The sequence below is a fragment of the Mastomys coucha genome, unplaced genomic scaffold, assembly GCF_008632895.1.
Source record: "Mastomys coucha isolate ucsf_1 unplaced genomic scaffold, UCSF_Mcou_1 pScaffold22, whole genome shotgun sequence".
NCBI classification, from domain to species: Eukaryota; Metazoa; Chordata; class Mammalia; order Rodentia; family Muridae; genus Mastomys; species Mastomys coucha.
In genome coordinates, this window is record NW_022196905.1 from 130035620 (window position 1) to 130047501 (window position 11882).

Sequence of the window (11882 nt, forward strand, 5' to 3'; positions counted from 1 at the left end):
GGCAGGAAGGAGTGGCAGCATTTGCATAGTCAGGAAGCTGCTGGGGAGGCAGGCCAGGCTGCTACAGAGGCATTGGCTAGAACAACTGAGTGACTGTGGAGTGGAGAGGCTGGCAGTGTAGACACAAGGCAGATAGAGCCTAGAAAGATCTTAGCAGAATTCTGCGAAGGACAGAAAGAAAGCTGTAGGGATTAAGAATGTATTTTCTCTCTGTTGGGCACATCAAAGCATGGTGTTTAAATTGGGCCTTGGGGGTCAGATGTAACTTAGTGGTAGAACAGTTGCCTGTGGTCTGCCATTGAGGGGTTTGGGCCGGAGTCAGTAATAGAGCCTTGCCTAGCACAGGTAAGGATCTGGGTTCCATCCCTAGCACCAAAAGAAATAATCTTTTTAAAAATTTATTTATTTGTTTTATGTATATGAGTACACTGTCACTGTCCTCAGACATACCAGAAGTGGGTATCAGATCCCATTACAGATGCCTGTGAGCCACTATGTGGTTACTGGGAATTGAACTCAGGATCTCTGGAATAGCAGTCAGTGCTCTTAACCGCTGAGCCATCTCTCCAGCCCCCAAATAAATAAGTGTTAATTGAAAATATAGGTGGAGTTGACTCAGTGGGTAAAGCACTTGCACACAAGCTTGAAAATGTGAGTTTGGGTCACCAGAACCCCTGTAAAAAGTGGGTGTGCCAGTTCATGCTTGTAATCCCAGTGCTGCGAAGGTAGAGACAGCAGGTCCGTCCCAGGGGCTTGCCAGCCAGCTTGTCCTGGTGATGTTGAGCTCCAGCTTCAGTGAGAGAGATACTGTCTCAAATAAGGCCACAGCTGGAGAGATGGCTCAGTGGTGAAGAAAAAGCACTTGCTGCTCTCTTACAGCACTGAAGTTGAGTTCCTCTCGCCCACATCAGGCTGCTCACAAAGCCTGTGACTCCCGGGGCTCGTCTTGTGGCTGCCATGGACACTGGCACACAAGCAAAGTCATTCTTTACCGAGATAAGAAGGTGGAGAGTGCTTGTGGAAGACACCTAGGATGAACCCTTGGCTTCCACCCACACTCCTGCATCTACATCCATACACAGAGTTCAGGTTGGGTGAGGGGAGTTTTTGGGGTGGAGAATGTGGTGGAGAGGGAACACAGAAGTCCAATCAAATTCTTTTTTGGTGGTTTATGACAGAGTCCCACCCAGATGGCCTGGAGTTCTCTTCCTGTAGTTATAAGGCTGCATAGAGTATCAAACTTAGATTGACACTCCCGCCTCTGCCTCCAGAGTGCTGGAATCTGACATGTGTGCCACTGTATCATGATGGCTGTGAGTGTTTCCCTTCAGAATGTGAAGTTCATTCTGCAGATTGTGGAGACAGGAGGATGGGACACGATCAGATCAGATCAGAGCAGACAGTTGAAGGGGTCCATGTTGCACCTGTATTTGAGAGGAGTTGGTGAGGCCAGCTGGGAGCATGTGCTTATGAATATGGGAGATGGAAGAGCCAAAACCAGATGCTGGCAGTGGCTGCTGTTGATTGTGTAGGCCTGAGGCAGCTGTAGGGATTGTGGGCAGAAGGTTCAGACAGAGCAAGGATCTCTGGCTTTCTCAAGGTGGCCTGAAGCAGAGGGGAGACTGGGAAATCCATGGGACAAAGGAGAACTGGAAGGGAAGCCAACATGCTTTCCCACAGTGTGAGTGCATGCCTGAGTTTGTATGCACACATGCATGTATGTACCTGTGTATGTGGCTATGTATTCACATGTGTAGAAGCCAGAGGCTGATGGTGTCTTCCTTAACAATTCTCACTACCTTATTTTTTTGAAATGGGGTTTCTTCTGGAGCGCACCGTTCCTGACCAGTGAGTCCCGGGATCCTCGTGTCTTTGCCTTTTCCTTGCTGGGATTCTGCACCACTGTACCTGAGGGGTGTTTGTTTGTTTGTTTTGTTTTTTAACACTTGGATTATGGGGAATTGAGCTCAGGTGCTAATGCTTATATAGCAAGGATTTACCAGCTGAGCTTTAGAGATTTTGAGAATTCCTAGGCCAGCAAGGAATGAAGCTTTGGTCTACAGAGAAAAGTTCCTCAGCCCACAGATTGAGCTTGTGTGGCACTTGGAGTTCAAAGATGATCAAGCAGTCTCTTAGGTAATTGTTGACCAGGTGAAATCAGAGCTGGCTTAATGCACACACATTGTTCTTCATGCATGGTCAAAATTTTTATGTTTTCTATTATTTTGAGATGGATTTCATGTACTCCTATAGCCCAGACTAGCCTCCAGTTCACTCTATAGTCAAGGATGATGTTGAACCCCTGGTGCTCCTGATGCTCCTGCCTCTGCCTCCCAAGTGCTGGGATTAAAGATGTGCACCACCACCGCCTGGCAGATACATGCCTTTAATCACAGCACTCAAGAGGCAGAGGCAGAATCTCTACAAGTTCGAGGCCACCCTAGTCTTCAGAGAGAGTTCCAGGACAACAAGGGCTACACAGAGAAACCCTGTCTGAATAACAATCAAAAAAGCAATTTGTCTGTTTTTGTCTCCAATTGTGCTGAACCCAGTCTTGGTCTCTTGATCCCTATGTCTCTACCTCCAAGTGCTAGAAAAACTGACATACATTGTTGGTTTTAGTCTTTCTCCAAGTTTGTAATTTATATCTCTACTTTTCTGAGGGGAGTTTAAGGCAGTGTTTCTCTGTAGTCCAAGTGATCCTTTAACTTGCAGTCTTCCCACCTCCGCCTTCCCAGGGTAACTTAGAGCCTGCACATCAGTGCCTACTTCTACACCTGTGGTTTTTTGTTTTTGGTTTTTTTCTTTTTTTTCTTTTTCTTTTTTTTTTTTTGTTTGTTTTTTTGTTTTTTTGAGACAGGGTTTCTCTGTATAGCCCTGGCTGTCCTGGAACTCACTCTGTAGACCAGGCTGGCCTCGAACTCAGAAATCCGCCTGCCTCTGCCTCCCAAGTGCTGGGATTAAAGGCATGCACCACCACTGCCCGGCTGTTTTTGGTTTTTTTCATAGAAAAGTTTGTTGTTTTTATAGGTACTGGGGTTTGAACCCAGCGCCTTATGTGCTAGGCAAGTCCTCTACCACTATGTTAGGCCTATAGCCTCTTACTAGAGGAATTTTTTTAAGATTTATTTATTTATGTTATGTATGTGAGTACACTGAAGTTGTACAGATGGCTGTGAGCCTTCATGTGGTTGTTGGGAATTGAATTTAGGACCTCTGCTTATTCCAGTCAACCTCACTCTCTTGGTCCCTGCTTGCTCCGGGCCAAAGATTTATTTATTATTATAAATAAGTACACTGTAGCTGTCTTCAGATACACCAGAAGAGGGCCTCAGCTCTCATTACGGGTGGTTGTGAGCCACCATGTGGTTGCTGGGATTTGAACTCAGGACCTTTGGAAGAGCAGTCTACCCACTGAGCCATCTTGCCAGCCCTTACTAGAGGATTCTGAGTCAGCATTCTACCACATCCCTAGCCCCTTGCCGGGTGATTCTAGGCAAGTGCAGTATTGGGGCAGACCCTCAACTTCTAATTGTGTGATCCTAGGCAAATAAAATGCTCTACCACTGAGTCACATTCCCCACCCCTTCCTAGGGAATTCTAGGTAGTTGCTTACAGCTGAGCTAAGCTCCCAGCCCCATATTGTGTCTTTCCAGGCAGATACTCTACCTCTGAGCCATGCACCTAGCCCCTCACTGGGGGATTCCTGGTAGGTGCTCTACTGCCACGTCAGCTGTTCCTATGGTCTGACTGGAATGCAGTCACTCCTGTTAGTTTACACACTGTTTTTACCTCACGACAGCAGATTTGTAACTGGAACACTCTAAAATATTTGCTTTTGGTGTTGGCAGGAGGTTTGCTGTTTCTCCTCCTTATCCTGGGCAGTCGTGGGAGCCATGAGCACTTCCAGGGCCTCAGGGCCTTAGTTTCTCAGACTGGCCTCTAACTCCAAGATTGCTTAGTTGGGCTCCATGTGGTTTTGAGCAGCTTGCTGCATGTTTTTTTTTTCTTTTCTTTTTTTCACTCTCTTTTGTTCTATGCTAGTTATAGAACCCAGGGCCTCGTGTATGGTAGGCAGGTGCTCTGCCACTAAGGTACACTTTCATGCCTGGCATCCCAGTCCCTTGGGCAGAGGCAGGAAGATTGGGACTTCAAAGTCTAAGTTGTAGAGACAGGTCACCAGCCTGACCCCTGCCACTGCAGAGCAGTGACATACACAGAAGGAAGATGAGTGTCTGCAGCCACTGGACTGTTGTGATCCCAGGCCGCTGGGTTGTTTGGTTTGCTTGGAGTTCAGGGATGGGAAGGGGGTGTTGACAGGGAGTGGCTCTGATGAGTTGATCAGCCCCTCCCCCCAGTGAAACCCCACAGGGATAGGAGCAGCTGTGCACAGCCATGCTTTTGAGCTACAGCTGTGGCACTGGCTTGATTTGGTGGTGAGTGTGACCTTTTAAACATGTTTGACATTTTAGGTGAGTGCTGTCACTGAGCTGTACCTCTAGCAGGGTTTTACATGTTAAAGAGATTAAAACACATTTTTGTTTTTGTTTTCTAAGACAGGGTTTTTCTGTGTAGCCCTGGCTGTCCTAGAACTCTTTCTGGACCAGAATGGCCTCGAATTCAGAGATCCACCTGCCCCTGTCTCCCGAGTCCTGGGATTAAAGGTGTGCACCACCAGCGTCTGACTAAAAAAAAAATTTAATGTGTGTTTATGTTACGTGTATGTGATTAAGGGTACATGTGCCTGTGTGTGCATGGGGAGGCTAGACCAGGACATTGGCTGTCTTCCTCTATTGCTCTCTGCCTTATTTATTGCCTTGAGACAGGGTCATTGACTCAACTAGGAGCTCACCTCTTTAGCTAAGCTGGCGGCCAGCTGGTCCCCAGGATCTCTTTATTGCTCGTGTCTGGCCCAGTGCTGGGGTCACTGGTGTGTGCAGCTCTGCACTGCTTATTTACATGAGTCCTGGAGATTCAGGCTTAGGTCCTCAGGGTTACAGAGAAAATAGTCTCACCCAGCCACAGACAGTTGTGAGCATCCATGTACATGCTGGGAACTGAACAAGGAATTCAGGAAGAGCAGCTAGCTCTCTGAACCACTGAGCCATCTCTCCGGCCCCTTAGATTTATTTTAAAGGGAGAAGCTAATACTTTCTTACTTGAGAAAATGTGAAAAACTAGGGGCCGAGGTTAGGTGCGGTTCACCGGCAGATTGTATGCATGGCATGAGCGTCTGGGTTCCACCCTCAGAATCAGTTTAAGACAATTGTTTAGTCTGTGAGTATTTGGCCTACATGTATGTATGTGCACTGTGTGCATGCCCAGTGCTCATGGAGGCCAGAAAAGGGCATTGGATCCCCTGGAACTTATAGATGTGAGCAGCCATGTGGGTGCTAGGAGTTGAATTTGGGTCTTCTGAGAAAGCAGCCATTGCTCTCAACCTCTCTCCAGCCCCCTCAGCACAAATTTTTAATTTTGTGGCTTTATTTTGTTTGGTCTGACGCTGAGGTTGGACACCAGGGCGGTGTGCATGTGAGACAGGACTGTACCACTGTAATCTCACATCCCTAACTTACAAAAGAATTCTACTCTTACTGTATTATACTGTCCATGTGCTTGTGGTGCAGCATGCACAGATGTGGAGGTCAGATGGCACTGGCAGCAGTCTGTTCTTTCTTAACACCATGTGGTCTCAGGGATCAAGCTCAGGCCACCTAACAGCCCCTAGTTTTTGTTTGTTTTTCATTGGATTTTCTAATAAAGCAAAACAATTTCTTAGATTTGTTCTTGAGATCTAACTGTTTTGGTGTATGGAGAGGCTCTCAGCCTCTGGAAAGTCTCTTTGGATCTCTGCTCACAGGTCTGTTAACTCTGTCAGCTTCTTTTTTTTCCTGTTTTTTTTTTTGTTTGTTTGTTTTTTTGTTTTTTTGAAACAGGGTTTCTCGGTATATCCCCGGCTGTCCTGGAACTCACTCTGTAGACCAAGGCTGGCCTCAAACTCAGAAATCCACCTGCCTCTGCCTCCCAAGTGCTGGGATTAAAGGCATGCACCACCACCGCCCGGCCTCTGTCAGCTTCTTGGGTGGGGAGTTTCAGACCCATGTTGCTTGGAAAGCACCTAACTCAGATGGCTTAGAAAATGGCTCAAAGAATAAAATGTTAAGGCTGGCTGCATGTGGGGGCCCAGGCCTATAATCCCAGCTCTGTGGGATTTTCTAGAGTTCCAGGCCAACCTAGACTTTAAGTGAGAGTCTGTCTTATAAAATCAGGGGCTGCTGCTGCTTTTCCAGAGTATCCAGTTCCTAGCCCAGCCTACAGTGGCCTGTAATTCCAGCTCCAGAGGCATCTGAAGGCCCTGCAGGAACCTTTGACTCACCAATGCACATAATTAAAAGCATAAAAAATAAAAATTTTAAAAGAGCTGGGTATAGTGGCTTATGCCCATAACAGATCCCTCAAAGGCTGAAGCAAGACGGTTGTCTGGACTTCAAGGTCAGTTTGGAACCAAACCCCATCTCATAAAAACTCCATCCTTAGGGCTAGTGGTGCATAGTTCATTGGTAGTCTTGGGTGCCATCCCCAGTATAAAAGAACTTGTCATATTGTATAGAATGTTTATATTGCCTCCAGATTGAGGCTTTTTCCCACATCCAATTAGTGTAATTTCCATAATTAAGAATACCCTAAATAGCCCCACCATTAGGTGCTGAAACAAATTAGGTTTTTGAAGTGTGGCTTGATATTGGATGGGGCTGTGGTAAGAGAGTGGGCATGGACACGGGGCCACTATGTATGATTGTAGCGTTCCAGTGGTAAGCTGGTGGGCCAGTCTAGGCACCAATCAAAGAGCCTCCCCCACCCCCCGGCATATGTGGGTCTCCCCCTATATTTCTGTTCCATTCTTTGTATGTGTGTGTTATAGCTTGTGGGCGGAGGTCACTTGCAGGAGGGGAGGACAGCTTGCAGGAGTCAGTTCTCTTCTGGTGTATGGGTCCTGGGGATCTAACTCAAGGAGCCAGGCTGTGTGGCAGGTATCTTCCTGTTCAGCCATCTCACTCGCCTAGCCTCCTCTCATTTGTCCTGGGGTTTCATGCCCTGTGTTGAGGGACATTTGAAGTTCTGTAGCTCCATATGGGAGTCAGCAGCAGCTGTCCCCCCAAGGAGACTGAGTCGAGGACATGCTTACTGGGATGGTTGGCCTCTGTGCTAAAGGGAACAGGGGAGTGGAGTCTCCTCCTTTGTGATGATGTGGGCCAGAAGGCTCCAGAGGAAGACTTAGTGCCATCTGGAAGGATCTGCATGGTTGCTTAGTGAGGCACCAGCGGAATCAATGGCTGATGGCTGCAAAAGTCTTGGAATGTTCTGGAACTTGCTAGAGTCAGCTGTGGCTAGACATGAGGTCCCAGAGATGGAGAGGTTGTTATGAGAGGGCACTGGCCAACTCTAGAGGATGGTGGTGGGCCCAGCTCTGCTGTGTCGCACCTTTGCTGAAGGCTGGAGCCAGCATCTCCAACTGTACTCCTGACTGCTGTGCAGATCTCTGGAAGTTGGTTTACCTGAGGATTGACAGACATGTTGGGACACACCTATAAGCTGCAGGCCCTGGCTGCCTAAGCCATGAGCTACATCTTAGGAGTCGCAGGCTCTGATGCCAACCTCTGCTTTATGCCTAGATTATCGGTACTTGAAATTGTTGATTCTGAGGTGAACCGGCTTTGCCCAGGGCACTCCAGGTCTCATCTTCAGGCTGTGTGTCTGGGCCTTTGTTGGAGGCCTTGAGGGCTTGGTGGCCAACTTGGCACCCAGAGTTGCTCAGTGTCCTCACAGACCAGATTTACTACCTGTGTTTGCATACTTTGACCTCCCTTCCCTCTGCTACCTGAAGGGTGTTTGGTCAGTAGGTAGCAGGGTGGATACTCTGTAGGTTAATTTGTTGTTTGGTTTATGGAGGTATCCTCTCATGTAACGCAGGCTGGCTTTGAACTTCTGAGCCTTCTATCTCCACCTTTCAGGTCTTGGGATTACAGGTGTGTTCCACTCTACCCAGCTTTAAATTTTGTGTGTGTGTGTGTGTGTATGTGTGTGTGTGTGTGTGTGTGTGTGTGTGTGTGTGTGTGTTGCTTTCCTGGGAGGGTGCACATGGAGACCAGAACTTGATGTCAGTCTGTCTTCCTCAGTTCTTTTCCCCAGCTTCTTATTTTTTGAGGCAGTGTCTCTCGTTGACTGTGGAGCTCACCTCTGTTTCATTTCAGCCAGGCTGGCTGGCTAGCAGAGCTAATCTGTCTGAGTGCACCCTCCAGGTCTGGGGTTATAGACACACTTCTTTTTTGCATAGGAGGAACTCAGGTCCTCCTGTTTACATTGCAAACACTTCTCCCACTGAGCCATCTCAACAGCCCTTAACAATTTTGTTTGTTTTTCTGAGACAGTCCCTATGTGGTCCAGACCATCCTCAAACTCACACTCTTTGTGCCTCCATCTCTGTAGTGCTGATGTTTATAGGCATGTGTGGCCACACCCAGGTGGGTGGGTGCTCTATACTGTCTGGCTTAGTTCTCATGAAGATAGCTTCACATAACTGTCAACATCTCTTTTCTCAATGAAACCCGGCAAGCTGAGAGAGCAAGGGTTTCTAGAGACATTGGAGCCTGCGCTTCTTGGTTTTGTCCCTTCTAGGACCATGGCCTTGGCCCTCTACCACCTTTGAAGGATAGCGGAGTGTAGGAAGCTCCAGAGTGTGCTGCCATATGACTGAGCACCTGGGAAACAGGGAAGGCATTTGATGGGAGCTTTGGGAGCTGGTTGTAGGAATCAGGAGACTGAAGGGGGCATTTGTCAGCTCAGCGTCCAAGAGCTGATGCAGGACTATGCTCTGGCAGATCTCTCATGGGATGGCTGTGGGCACGTTGTGAGGTCAGTGTCTCCAGCTGTGTTCTAGGCTAACGTGTGGAATGCTGGCTGGGCTTGGCCTACCGCTGTGAGTAGGGTATTGGGCTGCTGTCACTGGTGAGATAGGAAGACTTGGGACAGGATTGTGTCTGTGTGTGTTCTTGCCCAGTAGAGTTCTGCCTATCATAGGGAGGATGTGCAGGGTCAGGAGCTCATGTGACACTAGGGGATCTAGGCAGGTGGTGTGCTACTCAGCCATGCCCCCTGCGTCACACAAGTTGAGTAAGGATGTAAGTTCTCAGAAGATGGAGCGGAAAGAGAGACAGCTGCTGAGCAAGACTCAGGGAGGGCTGTGGAGACAGCCCAGGGACATTTTAGGGTTTTGTTTGTTGTTTTTTTCCATTTTTCACGACAGGGTTTCTCTTTGTAACAGTCCTGGCTGTGCTAGAGACCAGACTGGCCTTGAACTCACAGAGATCTGCCTGCGGCTGCCTCCCAGGAGTGCACCACCACCACCACCTAGCAGTGCTTTAGTTTTTTTTTTTTATTAGTTTTTTTTTTTTTTTTAAAGATTTATTTATTATTATAAATCAGTACACAGAAGAGGGTATCAGATTTCATTATGAGTGGTTGTGAGCTACCATGTGGTTGCTGGGATTTGAACTCACGACCTTCGGAAGGGTAGCCAGTGCTCTTACCCACTGAGCCATCTCACCAGCCCCCAGTGCTTTAGTTTTTTATCTAGGATTTCTTGTGGTCAGTGGTAGTTCCTTCTTGTTTTTGTGTGGTACATATGTGAGTGCGTGCCTGTTTGTTTGTGCAGAGGTCATCAGAGGAGGACTCTTATCATTTTCTACCTTACTGCTATGAGACAGGGACTCTTACTGAACCTGAAGCTTGCCATTTTGGCTAGGTTGGGGGGCCAGCAAGCTTTTCAGAGTCACCTATTTGTTTTATAGCACTGGGATTACAGATAGCAAGCCTGCCCAGCTTTTCTGTGGGTTCTGTGGGTCTAAACTTGGATCCTTAGTTCCTAGAGCAAACTGTCCATCTCTGCAGCCTAGGAGCCTGTGTGTGAGTCGTACCTAAGCTGCTGTGTCATGAGTGTCCTGGAGCCCTTGTTTTGAGCTGCAGAACATCTGTGAGGACACTGTAGCAGGGGTTACTCTGTCTGACAAATAAGGCCTGAATTGGGAACTGTAGGGCTCTTACACAAATGTACAGGGTCATTGTGGCCTTGTCCTCAAAGATTTGGGGTGGCTGAAAAATACACTGAGTGCCGGGGCGTGGCTCAGCAGAGAGGAGCTGGGGTGTGTGGCATGTTTAGATCTTCTGTTCGAGCATCCTCACATTCAAAGGAAGGAAGGATGGAAAACACTGAGTAGGAGAATCAAAAGGAAGTGTCTGGGCAGATCACTTTCACTCTGCTCCCATGTGGAATGTTTGCTGAAGTGGGGGGTAAGGAACAGGAATGACTTTTAAAATTTTTTCATTGATTCTTTGTAAATTTCACATTATGCACCCTAATCCCACTCATATCTCTCTGTTCTTTAGTATCTGCCCTCTGTCCTTGCAACCTCCCCAGCAACATAAAATAAAAAATTAAAAAATAAACAAGAATTATCTCATCTTGGAAGCTGTAGTGTGTTACAGTGTGTCCCATAGTATACCCTTTTGTCCACATCTCTTTACTTAACTTCATTACTATGAGTTCTTGGTTTGGTTCAAGTCTTCTGGCTTCTTCTACAGTACCAATACTGGCTCTTCACTGGGACTCCTCACAGATAACCTGCAGCTTTGGATCTGCAGGACCGGCCCCTTCACATGCTCCAGCAGTTCATATATGGGATAGATGTTGGTGTGGGCCAACTCAAAGGCCTGGATCTGGGCCTGGGTGGTAGCTGAGTTGGTCAGCCTGCCAGCTTTCCCACACCCACACCATCAGGGTGAAGTCTTCAGCACTGCCCTGGCTAGATCATCCAATGGTGAAGCCAGCAAGGGGCAGGGCCAGCTCTCCCTCACCCATGTCACCAGGACCAGCTCTGCTGTGCTGCCTAGGCCCAGCTGAGGTGAGGGCTGCTCTCCCAAATGCTGTAGCTGGTGAGGGGCGGGGTCAGCTCTCATGCCCCTGGGGTTGGCACACCCTCTCCAAGAATGACTTAATTATCCTGTCTGCTAGAACAAGAGATGAGGATCAAGAGTTGATCAAGGTACCCTGAAGGTGGTAGAGAAAACTGGTATTCAGGCAGCCAGGCAGTGGTGGCACACTCCTTTAATCTAAGCACTTGGGAGGCAGAGGCAGGTGAATCTCTGAGTTGGAAACCAGCCTGATCTACAGAGTGAGTTCCAGAACAGCCAAGACTACATAGAGAAACCCTGTCTTGAAAGGAAAAAAAGAAAAGTTGGTTTTCTTTAGCTGCCTGACAAGGTCCCCAATGTGTGTGAGTAAAGGCTGTGTCTTTTTCTAGGTCTCCCAGAGGTGCTGGGCAATGAACCTGAACCTGCAACCCCGACTGGTGTGAAGTCTTCAGAGAAAGCAGAAGATGGCCATGGCCCCAAGCTCGTCTCTGCCACAGGTGTACCCTAGCCATGTGGTGGTGGCTGTGTGGGAATGGCAGGATGGGCTTGGCATTTGGCACCCCTACAGTGCCACTGTTTGCTCCTTCATTGAGCAGCAGTTTGTCCGGCAGAGGGGCCAGCATTTTGGACTGGGAAGCCTGGCCCACAGCATCCCCTTAGGCCAAGCTGACCCCTCACTGGCCCCTTACATCATTGACCTCCCCAGCTGGACTCAGTTCCGCCAGGACACTGGTAAGACCCTTCTGCCTCAGAGGGTGAGCCCTTGCTTTGTGACTTGGTCCTTTGGTGCCCTTCGCCTTGTGAGCTTCTGTACCCTACAGTGCCAGGCTTGGGGCTGGGTATCAAGCTAGGTTTTAGGTTATGGTTGTGACTAATACACCTCCCATCCCTATTCTTTTTTTTTTTTTTTTTTT

At 48.1% G+C, this 11882-nt stretch overlaps 1 protein-coding gene across 6 annotated transcripts in view; it reads left to right on the plus strand.

Moving 5' to 3' along the window:
* Positions 1-11882, plus strand: part of Dtx2 (deltex E3 ubiquitin ligase 2) — a 35510-nt gene that overhangs the window by 3425 nt on the left and 20203 nt on the right. For all 6 annotated transcript variants that reach the window (XM_031338252.1, XM_031338257.1, XM_031338255.1 and 3 more), the window contains one exon: positions 11358-11700. In XM_031338252.1, the coding sequence (XP_031194112.1) occupies positions 11433-11700 (268 nt within the window). In that variant the 5' untranslated portion in view covers positions 11358-11432. The remainder of the gene's footprint in view (positions 1-11357; positions 11701-11882) is intronic.